The sequence below is a fragment of the Cygnus atratus genome, chromosome 5 (genome assembly GCF_013377495.2).
Source record: "Cygnus atratus isolate AKBS03 ecotype Queensland, Australia chromosome 5, CAtr_DNAZoo_HiC_assembly, whole genome shotgun sequence".
Classification (NCBI taxonomy): Eukaryota; Metazoa; Chordata; class Aves; order Anseriformes; family Anatidae; genus Cygnus; species Cygnus atratus.
In genome coordinates this window covers 19,447,769-19,468,961 of record NC_066366.1, presented here as the reverse complement: position 1 = coordinate 19,468,961, position 21,193 = coordinate 19,447,769, and the positions used below count along the sequence as shown (strand labels likewise).

The 21,193-nt window shown below is 47.9% G+C and overlaps 2 protein-coding genes across 6 annotated transcripts in view; one reads left to right on the top strand and one right to left on the bottom strand.

Annotated features, from left to right (window-relative positions):
- Positions 1-14,035: 14,035 nt before the first annotated feature.
- POLR2L (RNA polymerase II, I and III subunit L) lies at positions 14,036-19,385 on the bottom strand. 4 transcript variants are annotated; one of them, XM_035552213.2, is made up of 3 exons: positions 19,264-19,385; positions 18,199-18,306; positions 14,036-14,448 (listed from the first exon to the last, which is right to left on the bottom strand). In XM_035552213.2, the coding sequence occupies exons 2-3, from the start codon at positions 18,291-18,293 to the stop codon at positions 14,340-14,342; spliced, it is 204 nt and encodes a 67-aa protein (XP_035408106.1). In that variant the 5' UTR covers positions 18,294-18,306; positions 19,264-19,385; the 3' UTR covers positions 14,036-14,339. The 4 variants fall into 4 exon arrangements, with proteins under 4 accessions (XP_035408106.1, XP_035408107.1, XP_035408108.1 ...); XM_035552214.2 differs by having other exon boundaries at positions 19,205-19,294; XM_035552215.2 differs by lacking the exon at positions 19,264-19,385 and adding an exon at positions 19,089-19,173.
- Positions 19,353-21,193, top strand: part of TSPAN4 (tetraspanin 4) — a 433,966-nt gene continuing 432,125 nt past the window's right edge. For both annotated transcript variants that reach the window (XM_050711235.1, XM_050711234.1), the window contains exon 1: positions 19,353-19,474. The gene's annotated coding sequence lies outside the window, so the exon portion shown is untranslated. The remainder of the gene's footprint in view (positions 19,475-21,193) is intronic.

Below are 21,193 nucleotides of genomic sequence, written 5' to 3'. Positions count from 1 at the left end.
GCCAGCACGATGTGCTGAGGATGAAGGGGAAAACAGGTACAAGAATAATTTCTGTAAAGGTCCAGCTTGGGAGCAGTCACTCCATTTCTGCACACTTTCAAGAAAGCCTGAGTATTTCATGCTCCCCTGCAGGGCTGCATCTCACCCCAAACCAGTTCACAAACATGCCCTTTCTGTTTCTTCCACTGAACTGGGAGGAATTTTCCCCCAGAAAGGTCTTGGTGCCCTGTTCTCTTGCTGTTTCAAAAGCTTCCCTTTGGTGGGGGTTGTAATGTCCTGCCGGGCTTGGGCTGACCGAGGCTGCAGTGGTGGAGAGAGGGAGCGGAGGACTGGCAATGATAATATCCTCCATCACAGGATGCGACAGACACGCTGTGCTTGGGAAATGGCAAAGGGGACCGAATGATCTCCCCTTTCCTGCTGTGAAGCCTGCCCAGAAGGACATGCACTAAACCATGCTCCTTGCTGGGAGGCTGCGCGTTTGTTCCCCTTCTTCCCTGCTTGCTTCCTCCACTTAGCAGCTCCCGCAGCAGAACAAAACGAGCCTAATGGGTACAGCCCTGCTTCAGTCGCCCTTGGTGCAGGAAGGACCTCGCAGTCCTGAGTGCTCTTGTGCCGGCGTTGAGCTCGCTGCTGAGCTCTGACCCCAGTGCCTGCTCCCCAAAACCCAGGGCTCCCAACGCCCCCCCTTTGCCTGGGGGGCGCAGGAGGCTGTGAGCTCCCATCCCGCTTTTAAACCATCGCAGCACGTCCCCCGTCCCGCATGGGGCTGCTTTGTGCTGCCGTGGTGGTGGGTGCCTGCACCCCTGGGAGAAGACGCCGGCTGCTCCGCACCCCTGGGAGCTCTGCTGCTGTCACAGCAGTGACAAGAGATGCCTCAAGCGGTGCAATGCTGAACCGAGGTATGGGTGTGCCAAAAAAGCCAGGGCAGAGGCTGGAGAGGAGGCAGCAACAGGGAGGAGATTTGTGGTGCCTCTGGAAAAGTTAAACTCCTTGCGGGGAGGGCGATGCGCTCAAATGAGCTATAATCATACAACAGGGATGCCAGTGCCCAACAAAGCCGGTGAGTGAATCGCTCAGTCACAACAGCTCGGGAAGTGTGCTGGGGATTTGGAGTCCTTGCTGCAAAGGCGGCTTGCTTTCCCAGCTGCCTGCCTCAGCCCAAAGGGTGCTGCACGCTGAGGCCATCGGCCCCAGCAGCTCTCTGGCTTACAGCTCCCCCCCCCCAAAGGAAATGAGCTGCTGAGCATCAGGAGTTTCCAGGCTTTTTTCTCTTCTTTTTCTGAGTGGTGACCTGTCTTACAAGTCCTGCCTCTGCAGAGCCCCTTGCCCTGGCAGGGACTGATCCTGCAGCGGTAGAAAAACATCGGAGCCCCACAAAGGGTAAAAGGAGGGGCCCCAGGTGGGCTCGAAGCTGCTCCTCAGCTCCTGGCTGGCATGAGTGTTGGTGGGCGCCGGAGGACGTGGGGCAGATGCTTGCAGGGCTGTGGAGCAGCTCCAGGATATTTGGAGTCGCCCCTGTCCTCTTGGGGGACGCCTGGGCACCTGCAGGCTGAGTGCATCCTCACGCCGCCCACGGGGACGCAGGTTTCTACCTCTTGGCTCAGAAATGGTGCGGCACTTTTAGGGATGAGCCCAGAAGCCCAGCACAGTGCAAACGTGCTCAGTCCCTCCAGAGCCAGGGCCCTCTCCCTTCCTAGCAGAGAGACGTCCCTTGGAGCCTCCACGTCGCCATCGGAGGCTTTGCGAGCTCCCCAGCCTGGGATTAACTAGGGACCAAGGCAGCCTCATTAACCCGGAGGTGCCCCGTGACTGTTCCGCTGCCTCCCCTGCAAACAAATTAGCCTGCCTCTGCCTAATTGCACCTCGCTGATGACAGGAGGTGGTTGCATCCATGCTGCTGTCCCCTGCTGTACTCCCGGCACGTATCTCAGCTGCGATAAAACCTCCTCTCTTTCCTCAGAGAGCTGCCTGGTTAATCCTCATGTAACCTTCCCGAGCAGCCTTTATTGCCTGGTTGTTTCCCTCACGTCACTTTATACGCTTTGATTTCTTGCTGCACGTTCGGGGACGCAGCACTCCGTGCGCTAGGAAACAATGACCCAAAATAGGAGGCCACCGGGCTAAGCTCTTGTGATGGGGACTGCAACCACTGGCAGCACTCTGAGAGGATGCCAGCTCTGTCCCTCCGAAATAGCAGCTGACGTGCTGACGAAATGACATCTGAAGGGCTGGAGAAGGGGCCCCTGCGCTCCCCAGCCCCGCAGAGGTGTTGCTCCAAGGGCACGTGGAGCAAACCCCGAGTGTCTGCAGCCTCTGCTCTCAGCTCTTCCTTCTCCCACACGTCACTCCTCTCTTACTGGCACGCTTGCTGAGCACTGACAGGCATTATTTGATATTTATCTAAATTAAATCTTGTTCCATTTAAACGCCCAGCTTTCTGAGATATCCCAGGCTAATTCCCGTTTTGTCCTTCCTTGTGTTTTCCATCCCTCCTGCTCCGTCCCAATCCACAAACGTGATCAATATTATAATTTATTTCCTTTTCCGCCTCTCACCTTTCCCACTGCTCTCTTCCAGGACTTTAATGAAAGTTTTTAATAGCGTTCAATTCAAGGCTGACCTGCAGTTTCCTTTGCCTAATGCCTCGTGCTCTGCTGATGGGCTCATGACTGATTCAGCTGTTTGGTCTCTATCTGGCAGCTGTGACAGAATTGCTAAAAAGAAAAAAAAAAAAATACACATTTCTGAGGGTGGCCAGATCTCCAAACTGAACATTCCTGAGCCCTAAAGCACAGGATCACAAAGAAGTCTGCATATGTATGAAATACAGTTTTCAACCCCAAAAACCCCACACCAATCCAACTGTATTTTACAGTTCGCTCGCCACAGCTAATGGCACTGAATGGGGCTGGTAAAACAGCAGCTCCAACACCTGTGGGCCTTTTGTGCCCTGTTCACCAGCAAAAACCAGCCCTGCCTTCTGGAAACGAACCGAGATTAAATGCGTGGAGGCGAGGAGGGGTGGTTCGGGTGCTGACTGGGAGGACAGGAGCTCAGCATTAATTCCCCACCTTGCCTGGAGGTGCGAGATGCAAGCCCCCTTCCAGACACCACTGAGCACTGTGGAAAAATCCACTCGTTAATTCCTATCGGTGTTTCTTTTCCCCCTGTGCACAAGCAGAGCTAATCATTTTCCCTTCTCCTCGTCCCCTCAGATTGAAAACTTCCTTTTGCTGCCTGCACAAGCTGTGCTGAGCCGCACGCAGCCGCGGTTCAGCCGCACCACTTAAGAGCTGCCGTAATCGAAGCAGCAATAAACATATTGCTCCAGAGCAGTTAATGACCCCATGAAACTGCTGAACTCTGGTGACACTCCTCTTCTGAAGCCATCAATGGGAAACGCAAATCCATGCCGAACTGCTGCCTCTGCTTTAGCATCAGCAATTTCTTCTATTTTTGCTCTGTTGCGTAAGCTGTAGCTTCAAATAAACTCGATCCTGCTACTGCAGGCAGAGGCTTCTGGAATGAGAACACAAATAAATTCTGCTCTCCATGCACCACTGGAGATGCTCTTGGCTCGCCGATTTAGGATTCAGTGCCCTTCCTGGGTCCACGGGTGCTGTGAGCTCCTGGGGGGGCTGTGGTGCCACAGGAGCAGGGGAACCGGCCACAGGAGCTAGGCTAGAGGAGGAACATGTAGGATTTAGGCAGTTGGGTGTCTCCTTGGGGAAACAGCTGGAAGGAGATGGCTCCTGTTCCACTTGTGGGGAGCCAGCTCAGAACAGGGGCACTTTGCTGGCCAGCTTTTAGTGCTGCTTCTCCCAGGAAAGGGTCCTGGGGGCAGGCGGGAGCCAGGAGCACAGCCCTCGAGCCCTCAGCTCCTCCACCTGCCCCATGCACAGACCCTGCAGGCATGGGGCTGGCTACAATTAAGGCAATTATGCTTTTTATTAAACCTAATTGAGCTAATGGCTTTTTTCCAGCCTACATCCCCGCTCCCAGATAACCTTGTGAGCCAGGCTCTGATCTCCCTTGGAGGCCTTGTACGAGGCAAACACTCACCTCTCATTTCCTCCAGCTAGTTAATCCTGCCCCCAGCCCTGGCAGGGCGGCCGGAGATGTTCCCAATTGCTCTTAACAAAGCTAGTTGGCACACAAGGGTTATTTGAAGGCCAGAAGAGGCTCCTGGGAGGGAAGGCCTGGCATTTTGGTGGCCTCTGCTTGAGCTGGGGGCATGTGAGAGAGGAGTAAAGGCTGAAGTACCACAAGGACTACTTGGTTATGACCTATAAGGATGAGCGAAGAGAGATGTGGGCCACTGCCCGCACTTATAGGAGTCAGGCGTGCGTGCGCTTGCTCTGTCTCCTCAAGCAGCTAGAAAAGCATCAGCCTCCTTTTTCAGATGGTATTTGGGGAAAAAAATAGATGGGAAAGGTCTGGGAAAGTGGACTTAGAAAGGGTAAGTGGAAAAAGCGACGCTGTGGAGAGGGGACCCTCCCTGTGAACTTCCAGCACCAACAGTCAGGGTGCCAGGAGGAGCTGTGCTTCAGTACCAATCCCAGCTCGAACCCCTCATATGCTGTCGATATCTCCTTTTTGGTAGCAGGCCTCAGATCCTCTGCATCCCCACCTCCAAAACCCCAGGGGCTGAACTCAAGCCTCCTCATTGTTTCTTCTTGGATATAAGGGTGACTGATACTGGCATGGGCTGGTGCCCAGGTTCAGCCTCAGAGTCTGCTGAGAGATCCAGATGCCTTCTCTTCCTCTTGAAGGTGCTGAGCAGCACCGAACGGGGCTCGGTAGACACGGGCCAAGCCCCAGCATGTTGCATCACTCTAGAATTGCCAGGTGACAGCATACTTTCTCCGAATATTTTACAAGTTTTTCAGGATTCTGCACTTGTTCAGGGGTGAAGTTCGAAAACACCGGCGGTGCGCAGTGTCCTACATGCCTGCCCACATCCTCCCACACCCCCTGCTGCTCGTAACTACCCAGCCTTGGGGCAGATCTCTGGGTGGTATTCTTAAATAGCTGTTTAAACTTAGACAAAACCAGAAACCCATGCAGGAGACATAACAGTAGGATCATGCAGATTTGAACATACCAAGGACATTTGAAGTGTCAAGAGCTAGTGTAACTCGCATGGAGGAGAAAAGGTAAAGAGTGTACTTAATAGTTTCCATGAGAAGGTTCCTGGAGTGCAGGAATGATGGCCACACTGAGTACAAATAGCAGATTAAGTTCATGGTTGGTAGTAATATGAGCACATTCTCATATATGCAAATTGCCAAAACCATAAACAGACTTAGGCCAGGCCCCAGAGTTGATAAACAACAAGAAAGGAGTTAAGAAAAACAACCCTGAGAGAAAATAAAACATTGCGAACAAATAAATCAACACTGTGACCAGTGCTTGGATTCATCTCATGTAGTGCTTATAACAAATTTGTTTTAATGTGCTCAGATCTGTCGTTGTCTCAGCGATGCTGGGCACCAGAAGGACTGCTGTGCTTCCACCCAGCCCAGCAGCAGGAGCTGCCGCCTGCTAAAATCACCTCGGGGAGGTGATGGAGCTGCAGGTGCCTTTAGGCACCCCTGGTGCTTCGCCTGCTCTGCTGAGAGGTTCGTTTTGTTTCTCTTTCTGCTTCTTTCCTCTCAGACGTGTGGGTGGCAGAGGGGGGCAGCCATGTTGGGGCCCACTCCCCATGTCTGCCTCCTGTCAGCACTGGAGCCTGCTTGCTGTGAGGCTCTCCAGCAGCTCTGCAGCTCCCGTGTGGCCCCAAATGGTGGGGACGAACAATCAAGCAGAAATAGGTGGCATGCAGGTAGCAGGAGACCCAGCAGGGCCTCGAGGTGAGCGTGGTGAGCGTGGGGCCTGGTGGCCCTCGGTAGGGCTGGGTATGGAGCTGGGTGTGCAGACTGACATCTCTGCGTTTTGGGGGACCCAACCCCCCCCAGACATTCCTCCCTCGCTTTAGAGAGGTCACCCAGTTCCCTGAAACTTGGAAGATGAGCTTCTGCACTGTCCCACACTCACGAGCAGCTTTTGGAGGCATCTCAGTGCTTTCTAGTCATCTGGCCCCAGCCACCTGATGGGATTAAATCCAGCCACATCTGCCTAAAAGTTTCCTGGGGACCTTGGGCTCAGCTGCTTCCTGAAGTAGCATCTCACGTTGCCTCCGTAACTCAGCCACTGACATGACTTTAATACAACTTTTTAAAGTATGCATTTGTATCTAGTAAGCCCTTGAGTACAGCAGAGTCCCTTTTATATTGAAATTCAGGCTCCTCAATAACATTTTATTATGAGGCTTGCTATTTTTGGAATTGCTGTTACTTTGTTATGAGCAAGACACCTAACATCCTTCGATATGAAATCATTAAGGGCACAGCAGAGTTCATTACAGGGGCATTTCTCTGGATTAAGAACAAATCAATACCACACACTAATATCACAGCCTGGTACCTGGCTTTGGTTGCAAACAGCACATCTAGAGAGGGAGATACTCGTCTTTTGGCCTCTTGTGCTCTTCTTCCAATATCTTATTTACTGTTTTCCCCCAAGCTGTTGTGATGGATTTATGAGTAGACAAAATCCAAAGGTTGTTTTTCTTTAAGCTACCTGAATATTGTAGCTTTTAAAGTAGAAAAGAGAGAAATAACCAGCTTAAGTTTGTGATATTGTGGTAATCTCACATGCAATATGACTTCCCAGCTCTGACAGCAGAACTCCTTGGAAGTGAATCCACAGAAGGGACCGAAGTCCTGCAGCTCTGAGTCCATTTAGCTTATTACATTCAGGGTTTAGAATAAGTTTCAGATGTTTCAAATTGGGAATCCCAACATGTGGGGGTGGTGGGAGGGAAGAAGGATGAGGCTCATTTATATGCAGCCTCCAAGGAAGAAAGACCTCTGCTGACAAAGTGTCTCCCAGAAGAGGTGCTGTGTTTTGTGAAAATCTGCCTTGGACCCAGGTCTGGAAGCAGTAGGAGGTTGTTGGCCTCCTGGGCATGCTACGCTGGCAGGCAGTGAGGGCAAACACTGCTGTCTTGGTGGACATAACACGGCCACAGCCTCCAGGAAGACCCTTTGCCCAGGCAGCACAGGGCCACCTTGGTCCTGGCTGGAGGCTCCAGCTTTGCTCCGGAGAACCTGAATTTACCCACAGGACCTGGCCTGAAGCAGCTTTGCCCATCTGTGGATTGAGTTAAGGGTAAAAGGGGTTTAACTGATTGGCATGGGGCTGCAGGACGGGCATCACTCTGTGCCTGCAGAGTGCAGGGACACCGGGCTGTCAGGAGCCCCCAGCTGCTCTGGCTGTGGCTCAGCCATTGAGAGCTGTGTCTTGAGATGTCTCCAACTGTAGCTGAAATGGGAATTTCTCTGTGCTGCTGCTCCTAGCTACTGCAGCACACAGCGTTCCTTTTGTTCAGCACCAGCCTGGGTAGCAGTAATGGAAGCTGCTGAGGTCAATGGCATTTGTTTCTCTTTATTTATTGCAAACAATTATTTATCAGTGGAATTTAATTATTACTTTTTTTTTCTGTCTTTTTTAAAATGTTGCTCGATGGAGGAAAACAGCCATTTGTCTAGGCTGCATTTAATGCTGAGTGGGTCCAAATAGGGTGTGTGTTTGTGCACCTTCACGTTGCTTTTGGAAAAAAATAAAAATCAAGTTAGTGAAGTGTGGAGCTGTAGGCCATCTCTGTAATGATCTGAAGCACTCAACCCACTATAAAGTTAATGCTTTCATTTATTAGCTCCTTCCCGGAGGAAGACCTCCTGGTCAAACTGCTATTGCTCCTTTAAAAAAGTAAAGTTCATAATTGCTTCAGCTGCACAACTCATTACTGGGAAGGGCCTACAGCTGAGAGCAGCACTCATCTTCTTATTTTGTTTCTAAATTTTCAAGGTGAATTTAAGCAAAACCTCTTGTTATTCCTCCAGCCCAGACATTAGGTATTCCATTGCTGTGTATAAACTTATAAACTCAATTACAGAAGCGCCAAACTTCCACTTTCTTTGGAGGCGGGAGGCTTGAGGGCTTTGCTGCATCACAAGCCATTATTGTGTTGATAAAGAGTTGGGCAGAGCCCTGGCGGTGGCTAATCAATACCTGCAAGTAGTTGAGGCTGCTCTGATTGCCATTTATCCCATTTTTCCATTAAGTGGACTTTCTCCCTTTGCTTTCCCAGTACTGTCTAGGAAGGAGTATGCCTCCACATAAACTGCCATAGGGAAGCCTTTTTTTAAAAAGGGCAAAAAGAGGTGGTGGGAGGAAAACCTTTGGAGGCGGCTTTGGGTAAATAGCTGGAGATGGCTGGGCTCTGGCTGTATTCTTGTACCTTCTGGATTGCTGGAGACATCGATGCTGCTGATCTCTGGGTTGCTGCACGGCTCGTGGCTTTCCATGATCAAAATGGAGTCCATGATTCCTGTGTTGGGCTCAGCCCACAGTCAAGCAGCTCTTTTAAAAAGAAAATATTTAAACATATTCCATTAGGATTTGAGGCAGCACATAACAGGGGTCCTTGATAAGAGGGAGGCAAGAAGAAAGCAGGTATTGGGTGAGATTAGACTTCTTGCTGTTCATTTATGATGGTTTCAGAAGGGCAGGATGAGTGTCATCTCAGAGGCAGGGAAACTGAGGCACCATACTGGTGGCAGGCTTGAGCACCAAATGTGTTCTTTTTAAGGCCTGTTCCTAAATATACAGCTTAAGGTGAAGTGGTTTTCTTTCTTTGAAAGACTTGAGCAACGACATGACACAGGAATGGGCAAAGTGAGTTCCTTTGCTGATGTGACCAGCTGGAGGAAGGCAAAGAGACCGTGGGATGGGATGGTCCCAAACAGCACCAGCACTGAAGGAAGGATTCCCATTGAGCTCCATGCACTTGGATCAGGTCTCCGGAGAGATGCTGGTGAGGACACTGACATTTATGTTAATCTCTGAAGTAATTAAATGCTTGTAGATAGCATGGTGGCAGTGAACCGAGTGCTAGAAAATGTGGCAAGCAGAAGCTTGAGAAAGGTCAACAACTAACGGTGGGCGCTGAGCACGGCTGTCCTGCTGCGTGGCCTCAGTCCACAAAGGCACTATTTCCTTCATTTTTTTTTTTTTTTAAGCAGTTCGGTACTTTGAATGCTCCAATTAGACGTGCTTTTAAAAGAAGGAGGTCTGATTTCCAAATAGCGGGTATTCAGCATTTGTTCCTTCCATCTGCAAATCAAGCCTGTGGGATGGGGCATGGGTTAAATCAAAATCATTAGTGCCTATGGAAAGTCTTGACCAGAGCCTTTGGGGCTTGCTTTGAAGTCTGTTGTTAACTGCTGTTTTCTTATGCTCCCCAAAGTACACATGCTTTTAGCTTTTTGTCAGCTGTTCCATGCCGTTCTTTGATCGCTATTTGTTCAGCTCCTGAAAGCAGAAAATTATGAACCCTTTTTATTAAAAACGCTTGCTTCGTGTTTGGGAGTGACAAATGAAGGACTGTTCTGCGTGGATTTTCGAACTTGGCTGTTACAAGACTTGATATTTGCAGCCTGTGGAGAACAGACACATCAGGAAAGAAATGGGAAACTCGCGTGATGCTCAGAGGCTGTGTCCTCACCCCAGCTACGTGTGACCTACAAGCACACGGTGTAGGTCACCAAAGTATGTGACAGGCAAAATCTGGAAGACATGTTTGTGGAGTAGAAATAAGACTGAAGGTACCTAGCACTCTCTGCATGTCTTGGATCTACATCTCCTATATATTTTTGTAGGTGAGCATCAAGGAGAAACAAATGAGGGTTTGCTACTCCCATGTAAATGTCGTGCTGTTTCCCAGCGCTAGCCTGAAGCACAGCCACTTGCCCTGCAGCTCTCCCTGGGTGGCCAGAGTTGCTGAAGCCAAGGATAACTCCTTAACTCTTTTTGGTTTTTATGGTCTTATGCAGCCCCAGCACATGAGGCTGAGGTCTGCAGCAAGATCTGGAAGCTCTTTGAGTATCTAAGGCTTGGGCACCTCAAAGAGCGTTTCTTAGCAGAACTTAATAAAAACAAATTAATCCTGGACACTCAAGTGGTCTAAGGCACTGCATGCTACCGGGCCACTTGAAGTCACACTGAAGTTAATGAAAAGACTCCCACCGACTTCAGTGAGCAGCACATCAAACTACAAAGCACGGCAAAGCCAACGTGCTCCCTGCCCTTGGTTTTCACATCTCTCTATTGCGCCGCTCCTATCGAACAATTAAAAGTGCCTTCTCTCTGGCTGGAGAAGCTGAATAAAAATTGGATCTGAAAACAAAGCCACTCTGTCAACTACGGCACAAACATGTTGAAGTGGAAATTAAAGCTGTGCTCATCATCTGGCGAGTCAGAGCCAGGTGGGAACAACAGTTTGGAGATGTTTCATCCGAGGAGTGGCAGGAGTAAGAAAATGCTGCTAACTAAGCTCAAATTGTACTCAGAGAAGGGACAAAGCAGAAGTGCTAGTTTCTTACTAGGGTCAGTACTGAAATTAAAAGATACTTGAAATTAAGCCACTTTTAATGGCAAATAGGTTGTGGGGGTTTCTTCCCTTTCTTTTTTTTCCTTTCTTTTTTCTCCTTCCTTCGGGAGATCGTTTTTTTGCCTGTAGAGCTATTTGCAGGGAAAAGGGTAGCTTGTGTTCTGGATCCTCATAGTTTGTTACCACTAAAATGCAGATAGGTAGCTACACGGTAAGTTAGGCATCTCTATGGAAACTTACGTACAGCTACAGGGTTGTGCACTGGTGGTAATGACAGTTTTCAGAGCTTTTAGTTATCATCATATAGACAAGAAGCGTATACAAGAACCCAGGCTTCAGTCCCTGATTCCAGGCTGCATCTGGGGAAAGGGCACGAGGAGAACAAAACCCCAGCAATCTTCTCAGTGCATCACTTGGGGGTGAGACCCTCAGGTTGTTTTTCAGAGCAAAACTCCTTCTGAAAGCTAAGGCTTGAGGCTCGTTATGGAGTACTGACATATTTCACTTCCCGCAGATGGACTCAGAATTACGATCAAGATTTACTGATTTCTTTTAAACTGTCATTTCAAGACATGTAAAGCTTTCCAGGCATGCGAATCACCTGATGCTGGGACTCCAGGTAGAAGCAGGGATTTGGACCCGACAAACACAGGTTTCCCTGTAGTTTGACCTCATCTCACATGACATGCTGAGCTGGCACTACTTCATTATTTTTATGGGGTGGTGAGGTGTAAGTGTCCTGCCTGAGTCCCTTCCCGTGCCCCTCGGAGGCTGATATCTGGGTGACAGCAGTGCTCCTGTTACACCGCAGCTTGTGCCTGCGTTCTTTTCCAACACCAAGTTAATGTGATCCCTACAACTGTCTTTCATAATCAAGTTGAGAAATTTCTAAAATGCTTTATTTATAAAGTGAATAAGCAACTGCAGAAGTGGCTGCATATTCTGTATGATTTTTCACTCTTTTTTTTTTTTTGCTTCTGCCTATCTGTCAGTTCTGCTAAAGTCTCCTTTTTATAAAGATTCAGAGAAAGCCAGGTGCTTTTTTTCCTTTCCTATGTACGTGCATGTCTCTTTTACGTTAGCTTTAAAAAAAATATGGTGGCTGTGAGCATGTTTAATAGCTGTTCTCACAGAGATCTGGCAGGTTAGGAAGCAGATCCAGTATGCTTATGTTATTAGCAGCTGCAGAAGCAAGCATGGGAGAAATGACAGTGGAAAGGGAATTACTTTCCTAGTTACCAAAGAGCAAGGGTGAAAGCTGGGATTTATAGAAATCCATTGAAAATTTCACTGACTTTTTTTTTAATGGGATTTAAGCTCTATTTCTGCTCCTGACCCTCCCAAGGACAAAACTCCTGAGACAACCTTTCATATGGACATGATAAACTGTTTGTGTGGACACATCACAGAATGTTTTTTGGGCCCGTGCTGCATCTGCAAACTCCCGTGGAAAAGCTGCGATGCAGACAGGTCGTTGTGTGCTGTGTGGAGCAGTGTTAATGCTCGCCGTGACTTCGTCCTGCTACTCGTTCTTGTTTGCTGCTCCTTGTGTAACAGCTGGTTGATGGAGTGATATCAGGCCGAGTGTCGTTGGCATCCACTGCGCCGCACTCTGAGAAACAGTAATGAGAGCAGCCGAGCTGCTTTTCCTTCTTCCTTTGAATTTCTGAATGAGGCCTGCTTTGTTTTTGTAAATTGCATCTTCATTACAGCATTTAAGAGCCATAGCTGTTCTTATCAAATAACTTAACCTTGTGCTGGCATCTGCTTCGAAAAGAAACATGTCATTCTAAAGCAGAAAACCAGATTAGAAAATTGCTTTTGGAGCTAGAAACAAAGTACTGTCGGCTCTCTAATCCAGTCTTTTGACACTGATGCTTGGCTGCCTCTGCTGAACGCGCCAGCCTGGGCTGCTGGGCTTTCTCAGCACGGCTCGCTGAGCGGACGCAGGTGAAGTGGTCCTGGCCTTTTGGGCTTGCTGTGAACGAGTCCACGCGTATCTCCATGTAACGCTCCACTGTAACAGAGAAAAGTGCCCTACAGGAGTTCGTTTGGGAAAGGTCATCTTACATTTCCCCTTTAAAAACTGCCCAAGAGAAATGAGAAGTTTTTTCCTTTTTTTTTTTTTTTAAGCGGATTTAGCTAGATAATACAGCAATCATGCAGAACATAAGCTATCCGACAAACTGTGAAATGAATACTAGAATTAATTGCTTAATTCTCTTCGCATTAGGCTAAAGCATGTGGTTTTAAAATGTCTTCAATGAAGAACTGCTGAATATGGGAAAACTTATCTACTATCCCATTGTAATAAATTGAAAAGCAAGTTCAAGTGTAAAGATTGCTGGGGTGATAGCTATAGCCAAAGGCAAGCTGTCCTGTAACTTATTTTTTTGAGACAATCTAGTTTTAAGGTTTGCACATAGAAGTTTGACCCATTAAGCACGCTAAATAGTATCCCTGGAAAGGAAAGTTTTGTTAAAAACAGCTTCTTTGTAGTTCTTAAACTACGAAAAAGAATCCACAAAGATGCTTTTTACCCAGCAGCTGAAACGCAAGTGCCTAGAGCTTAATTGAACAGGCTGCAAGTTAAGGGATTATCACCTCTCCCAGCCTGTTATCTAAGAGGCTGCTCTAACTATGATTTGTCCTACATTTGCATCCAGGCAAATGCTGCATTTAAACAGAATCCTGAGCGTGCACAGGTGTAAGAATTGTCTTCCTGCACTTTGGCGTGAGGCTGGTGTGCCTACCTGTGCACGTGCTACTGGGAATGATGCATTTTCTGGGTGTCAGGCAACCTCATGAAACGTGGTCCAGCCTTCAGCTGACAGTGCAATAGAAAGGTGAGGAAAAAGGATCTTTTGGCAGGGCTGGTGCCTGCCTTGCAGCAGGTACCCTTCACAAGCCCTGCATATACAGCTGACTTCTCAGTGTTTCATTCTACCAGGAGTGTCCAGGGCCCACTTATTTTGGCGAGGCAGTCCCACGCTACATGCACGGCACAACGTGAAGCCAGCGATGCCACTAGCAAGTGGGAAGCTTGCGTGTGTACCAGCTACAGAGCAGGTGCTCGGTGAGGTTTTGATCCTGTTCACACTAGTGTGTGTAAATTCTCCCATCCAATGCCTTCAGTGGGAATGCTCAGACACTTTACCAAAGTAAAGAGCACTGCTTTTTTTTTTTTTTTTAACCATTTTTCTCTAATAGAACAGCAGTGTTTTATAAAAATTGGGGTAGAGACCACAAGCTGACCTCAGCTGCAGTGAAAAGGGAGCTCTGCAAGCTCCCAAGAGTAACGCTTCATTCTTAGCAAGCAAGCTTACCCGTTCTGCTGCTGGGACCCAGAACTTCAGTCAGTCTTTCTAACCCACCCCGACTGCACAGTGTGAAACACTCGGTTTACTTACTAGTACTCCTGACCTCAAAGTGACCAGCACAAGCGGTGAGATGAAAGCACACACGTAACCCTACCCAGCAACTGTAGGAAGGCTACAGGGAAAGACCTTTAATTCCACATTTTATGTAGACAAATGATGATATTTCATAAAACAAACATTTATTTTTGCTGGCAGAAGTATCTAAATGTTCAGGAAAAAAAAACACACCCTCCAAGCATTGATTTAAAAAGAAGCATTTGAACTTTTAATCTCCAAATCTTAAGTGGACTTCATCCTTCGTTTGTTTCCTTGGAAGAAGTTAGCGGTTTGGGGCAGCGAGCTAAATATCTCTCAGTGGTTGCACTACAGGTGGCTTGCATCTTTTAATGCCTGAAGTCCAGTTTCAAGCTTAGAATTAGAAATACGATACACATGGCTTGCAGCATAGCACATTTCTCGTCTCATTTCTCCAGGGGTGCATAATTCAAAAGCTTCTCAATCAGATCCACATGGGCTAGGAGCATTCTGCGGCAGCAGTATCTCTTCAAGCCAAGGGCATCCAGGGCATCTCTATTAACGAACAACAACAATAATAAAAAAAATGAAATGAAATGAGTCAGAACCACTTGTAAGTGTTCCTAAGCAACATACTGATTACTCTGAGCTTAGTCATAGAGGAAAACTTGTTTGCAGTTTAAACCAAGAAATTTAGCATGTGCTGTTAATGTTCTTTTCCATTTGCTGCTGTTGACAGGGTGTTTGCCTGTTCTCTGGCCTGCAGATGCACGTGATCTTCTGTAAAGATGGAACCTAGCTGAGACAACTCCCAGACTTTCAGAGGTAAGTCTGGAGAACTCCCACAGGGACAGAACTGTAACAGACCAGATCTTAAGAATTTCCTCTTCTGAACTAGTCCTCTAATGTGGGCATACTTGGTCGTGGGAGCAAGGTTAAGTGAGATCCAAGTATTTTGGTTTTAGAAACAAGTCTCTGGTCTTCACAGTTGGAAAGAGACTTGAAATATGGCACATTTCTAACTCCAAGTATTTAATTACAGTGACTTAGTTTTCCTCCTACAAACACCAGTCTGTAGAAAAAAGAAGAGCTGATCTGGTTAAAAATCTGATCGGTCAGGAGGCCTGACTGTAGTAACGGGAGCAATTCTGAACCATGTGAAGTCATTTCCACTCCTGACATCCTGGACAGTCCTTAATTACTTGTGCTGGCTATGACTCCTAGCTGTGTGGCAGAAGGCAGCAAAAAGGCACAAGACAGTCTCCTGACACGAGGAATAAGGAGTAGCATCTCTACGCATTGTTATCTGTGCTATTCTTAGCATCTAAAAGCATCATTATAACACCTCTGCTCTGTATAACGGAGGATGATACCTGCTTACTTCACAAGACACATTTGTGACCTAAGGCACTTTAAAAGGTTGAGATAGATTAAACTAAAATAACTCAAAATGCAAACTAATCCTCATGGATGCTAATTCTGAGGAAGGATAAAAACCATTACAGATCCCATCTGAAACGGCATTCAGTTGTAGAATTTGCCCCCCACATATATACAACTAAGGACACAGACTGCTCAAGAAGTCTGTGTTCTACAGTCTTTCCATGTAATTCCCCCGAGTGACTCCTCAAGATTCTTTCATTTGGGTAGAAAATCCCTTTATGAGTCATCCTAGCCTAAACCACTGCACGTGTCTTCAATGGATGTCCCTACCAGACCTTTTATAGATGAGAGACGCTATCCAAGCTCTTTAGCACCAACCTATTAGCCAGAGAGCCAGTCTGACACTCCTTCAGCATTTAACATTCATGAAATGTGACTCAGCTGGGATCTTTAGATTTACATCACGTAGCGCAACAATCCAGCATTTGACTAAAACAAATGAAATTTCCCCAAACTTGTAATTGTCCTGTTGCAAGAAGCTGGTAGATGCTTTCCTAAAGTATTAACGACTGAAAGGAAGCTTCTGCATAAGCTGGACCGTGGTAAAAGGTTGTTTGGCTTCATGCAGTATGGCCTAACTGCACGGAGTAGAACTCCTGCAGCTTCTCTGATGATGTCAGTTAGCCCTCGGACCTGTCAGCGGCCTCTCAGGGGCTGAAACAACACGGCTTTCCATTTTAGTCCTGGCACTTGCCGAAGTTATTTAAGAGAAGTGTACGAACAGTCTAATTTTAAGAAAAGAATGTTTATAAATAACATCACGTGATACTTAAACATTCCAAAACACTTGGGAACAAAACCATCTGATGCCTGTTGATACCTAAGTTTTAAGAGCTAACTGCGTCTGAAAGTTCAGAACTTTCCAGAGATGCGGAATACCAACGTGAACAGAAACTTTAGAAGTCATGCTATAAATTTCAGCTGAAACACTACCAACACTTCAGTTGTTTTTCCCTTCTTCTCTAGCTTCCAAGTACTGAGGGAGAAAAAGCAACTTAAAGGGACAAACAGAGAGGTGTGGTTTTCTAACCGCAAACTGATTGGCTAAGTTTATTTCTTTGATTTTGTCCACTTATTTCTTAAGCTTATAATTAATGGTGATTCTAACGCTGCACTGTAACATTTTAATGGTTCGTCATCTGCTGAGCTCTGCTTCTGATTTCACAATACCAGAACTGCATTAGCTCAAATACTCCCCCCAGAATTACACCCGTGACCACAGCAATTGTTTCTGAGGTAAGCATTTAGAAGAATGGACTTCTTCCAATGGTCCCTACACAAACGCAGAGGAATGCTGAAGATAGGAAAAATATATTAAAAGGTAATTGGAAAGTAAGAAGTCACAAGTGGTATCAGAACAGCTCGGATAAACTTCAGCATTAGTGAGAGATGATTTGCAACCTGTCATGTTTTAATGCTTTTAACTACATAAAGGAAAGACAACAAAAGACTGGTGGAGGAACTCAGTTCTAAGGCCGGTTTTGTTCAACGTTTTAGCAATGACCTTGGTGCAGAACGCATCCTCAGCAAGTTCACTGATGGCATTAAACTGCGAGGTGCTGTTGCCTCCCTGGAGGGAAGAGAGCCCTTGCAGAGGGATCTACGTAGATCAGAGCATTAGACAATGAGAAACGGCATGAAATTCAGCATAGGTAAGTGCTGGGTGCTGCAGGCGGGACGAAGCGATGCCGGACATGGGTACCCACTGGGGTGCTGGCATCTTCTCCCTGCTCTCTTCTGCTGTGATTTCCACTGGACAGTTTTTAATGAAAGATATAAGCAGTGACGGGGACAAGTCATCTTTCCCTCTGCAAAGTCCATATGAAGATTAATCATAACTTCCTACAAGTTTAGAAGAGGCTTAAACCTCAAAGCTTCTCTTCTCGTTCTGTGCTTCAGTGTCTAACACAGGACTCTGTTTTGTCAAAAGCCACAAGAACGTTTTCACGATTTAGAGAAAAGGCAGTGAAATCTGTTGTTTATGCACATTCTATAATTCGATACGCTACACTTGCCCATTTAAAAACCCGTTAGTGACCTTAGTCATGTGAACACAAAACAAATACTCTTTTAATTCTACTTAATAGTTTCAACATGATTTTGGGAAGTCACTCAGACTTCTGCCATGGTTTTTTTTTCCACTGTTTTGATTTGCAGTTTTTTTCTTCATACTTAAACTTGATGACAGTGTAAATATTGCTCAAAAACTACCTTCCACAGACCTGTCAGATGCAGTCCCAGCACTGCCAGACCCTCCCTGAACTATTAAAACATAATTTGGGTCATGCAAAGCCCACGTGGACCTCTTAAAATAGAGATGTTAGGGTATTTAGGGCAGTCAAATTAAACAGGGGCTCCTTCCCCAGCACAAACCAGTGCTTTGAAATAAGGCTAAAAATCCTGGAGTAGCAAATATGAAATGCTTATAGGAAAACCTAAAAGGGGGAACACACCATGAGCAGTATTAGATACTTCTTACAATTGCCACTTTCTCTTTCCCTCCCCTTTAAAAAGAACTAAGAAAAAGTGATCCCACCATAACGCGTTGGTGGTAAAGCTGACTGTGTCACTCGTTTCTTCCTTTAACCTTCCCTAAGAGGTGAATAATTGAGGGTGTGGCATTCTTTGAGGCTGCGGGTGCAGAGGTTACACTTGGCAAATCCCCTATTACCACCCAGACATGTTCCCTAGGGACCTGACTGCTTTTTTTCCCCCCCGTTATCGGGTCTGACCCGTGGTCACCTGGTCGGGCTCAGCCTGTGTCTGCAGCTTTTGCTGTTTCACAGCCGTTTGGCGGTGCCATGGCACTGCAGAGGGGCGAGCACCGAGCCCCCAGGCGCACCCCCCAGCACCCCCACGCACCCCTCGGTGTACTCGGCCTGCAGCAGGCCCAGGTAGGCCTCCCACTTGTTCCCGACGATCTTCCCGCACGTGAAGCACCTGACGGGGATGATCATCGCTGCTCGGCACCTGGAAGGGATTGAAAGACACACACAAAAAAATTTAAATAAAAAAAAAACACAACAGAACCTTAAAAAAACTGACGCACAAGAAAAATAAAAAAAAAATAAAAACACAACATAAACCTTAAAAAAGAAACACACACAAAAACCTTAAAAAGCCCCCAACGCAAACAAAAAAGTTAAAAAAAAAACACAAAAACTTCAAAATTTAAAAAGCCCTAAAACCTTAAAAAAAAAAAAACCCTTAAAAAGCCCTAAAACCTTAAAAAAAAAAAAACCCTTAAAAAGCCCTAAAACCTTAAAAAAAAAAAAACCCAACCCCCCCCCAAAAAACCTAACCCCTCCAAAAAACTAAAACCCCCAAAAAACTAAGCCCCCTAAAAAACTAACCCCCCCTAAAACCCTAACTCTCCCCCCGAAGAAACTAACCCCCCTCAAAATACCTAAAACCCCTCAAAAAAACCTACCCCCCCAAAAAACCCTAAAACGTTAAAAAAAACCCTAAAAAAACCACCTAAAACCTTTAAAAAAAAAAAGCCCTAAAACCTTTAAGAAAAAAAGCCCTAAAACCTTAAAAAAAACCAAACCCTAAAACCTTAAAAAAGAAAAGCCCTAAAACCTTAAAAAAAAAAAACAAACCCTAAAACCTTAAAAAAAAAAACAAACCCTAAAACCTTAAAAAAAAAAAAAAAACTAAAACCCTAAACAAAAAAATCACTCAAATCTTGAAAAAAAAAAAACCCCAAACCCTTAACAAAGCCCTAAAACCTTTTAAACAGAAGCCCCCACCCCCCGTTCCGCCGGCCGGGCCGGGCGCTGGGGGCCTCCCGGCAGCCCAGGCCGGTGCCGGGGTTCCCGGTCCCCCCCGGTGCCCCCCGGTCCCCCCGCCCCGTCCCGGTGCCCGCCTTGGCGCCCCCCTCCCAGCGCGCTCCTTGAGGGCCGCGAAGGGGGGCGCCGGGCTCACCGCCGCCGCCACGCGGGGAGGGGCGGGCCGCCCGTACGGCGCCCCGCGAGGGTCACAAGAGCCGGCGAGCGGGGCGGGCTCGTGAGCGCCTTTCGCGTGTGCGGCGCCGGGGCGCTCGGAGCGCCGCGACAGCGACACCGCCAGCAGCGGGGGGACGGCCGCCGTGCGCCGCCCGGGGAGCGGCCACTTGTTGCGCTCCTGCGCGGCCCAGGTACCGGGGCGGCGGTGGGGAGAGCCGACGGGGGGCTGGGAGTTGGGGTTTGGGGTCCTGGGGCGGGGCGGCTGGGGTCCCGGTGGGGGGGGGGGGGGGGTTATGGGGTCCCCAGGGGGGATTTGGGGTCCTGAAGGGGGGTTTTGGGGTCATGAGTGGGGGGATTTGGGGTCTTGAGGGGGGAGTTGGGGTCCCGAGGAAGGGGTTTGGGGTCCCAGCTGTCTCCTCTGGGGCTGTGCGATGGGGTCCCAAAGGGTGGGGCCCCAAAGGGGGGTCCCCACGTTGTGGGGCAAGAGGGGCGGCGAGCCCCGAGCACAGCACCAGGAGCAGCCACTTCAGGCGCCGTCCGCCCGCCGGCAGCCGAGGGATGCCTGCCGCGCTGCTCCCAAACTTGGCGGGGCCGCGGGGCTGCTCGGCGGACCCCGCGCTGGAGCACGAAGCCCCCCAGTGCTGCGTGTCTCTCGCAGCGCCGCGTGTCCTCGGGCAGAGCTGAAATTCCCCAAAAGTGCTTTGTTTTCCCGAGTTAACGCAGCGCACGGAGCCTTCGCCGTCAGGCAGCTAAATTATCGCGTCCTGATGCCCGGCTCACGCTAATCCGTCTCTCCTGCCTGCTCGGCTTTTGAGGAGCTGGAGGGTCGACCCTCCGCGCAGAAACGTCAGCCCCGACTCGAACCGTAAAGGAGCAAATAATTTCCTTTTGACAACTGAGGGCTCGGGGTTGTTCAAAGGCGTTTGTACAACTCCGATCGCTAATGAAAAGACGGTAATTTTTGCAGTCCCGGGAACAATTACGCTCGGCTGCGAAGGGAGCGAAATGACTTGGCGTGGAGGGTAGATGAACCTCCCGCGATCTGTAGATTATTATCATTATTGTTATTTTAGACCAGCGGGAGCCAAACCGTCTTTTCTTTTCCTCCTTTGATTTCTTTTTTTTTGGGGGATTGAGAATTCGGGGGCTGTGCTTTGATGCATTTTCAGCACCAGGGCTCCAAAGTAATTTTCATGTTGAACTGTGCAGTGAAAGGCATTTGTATTTGGAGCCAGGGATTTGCAAGTGGGAGTGAGAAAGAGGGGCTGTCACAGGGGCTTCGTGGCAGAGCCGCGTCGTTAGATCGAGGTCAGCATCTTACAGCTGCCTGGTGCAAACGTGCCTGCCTGTTTCTTAAAAACAAAAGTGAATTTTAACTTTCAGACCTAGTTCTCGGATACAACTTTGCATCTTTTTTTTTTTTTCTGGAGGGAACTTAGCGCTGCTGTTCTCAGAGCATGTGAATTTATGTCCTTTCTAGATAACCCGCTTCGACTCGGTGATGGGTTTAATGACCTGATGGGTCTTTTCTGGCCACAGTTTCTTTGATCCTAAAAAATGTAAGGATTTTTATGGTCTGCGACCTGGAGAGAGTGCTGCATACCGAGAACATTCTCTGCTCAACTTCATGTATTCTCTGCTTAATCTGACCATTTGCCGAACCACAGAAGTCTGCTTGTTTGGGGGGGGGGGGTGCGACTGTGCACACGTGTGGCTGTTAATGATCCCAGTGGTGTTTGCTGGGCTGCAGCTAACGCCAATTAGGGTGATCACTTCTGCTGCTTTGTCAGGAGTGAGCCCTGGTTTGTAGCAACTCCTTTTTTGCAGGTGAGCTGGGTGCTGCTGATGCTCAGCTGTTGCAGTTTGGTACTTAGCAAATTCAGGTCTCTTAAGCCTCCTTCTGAAGAAGA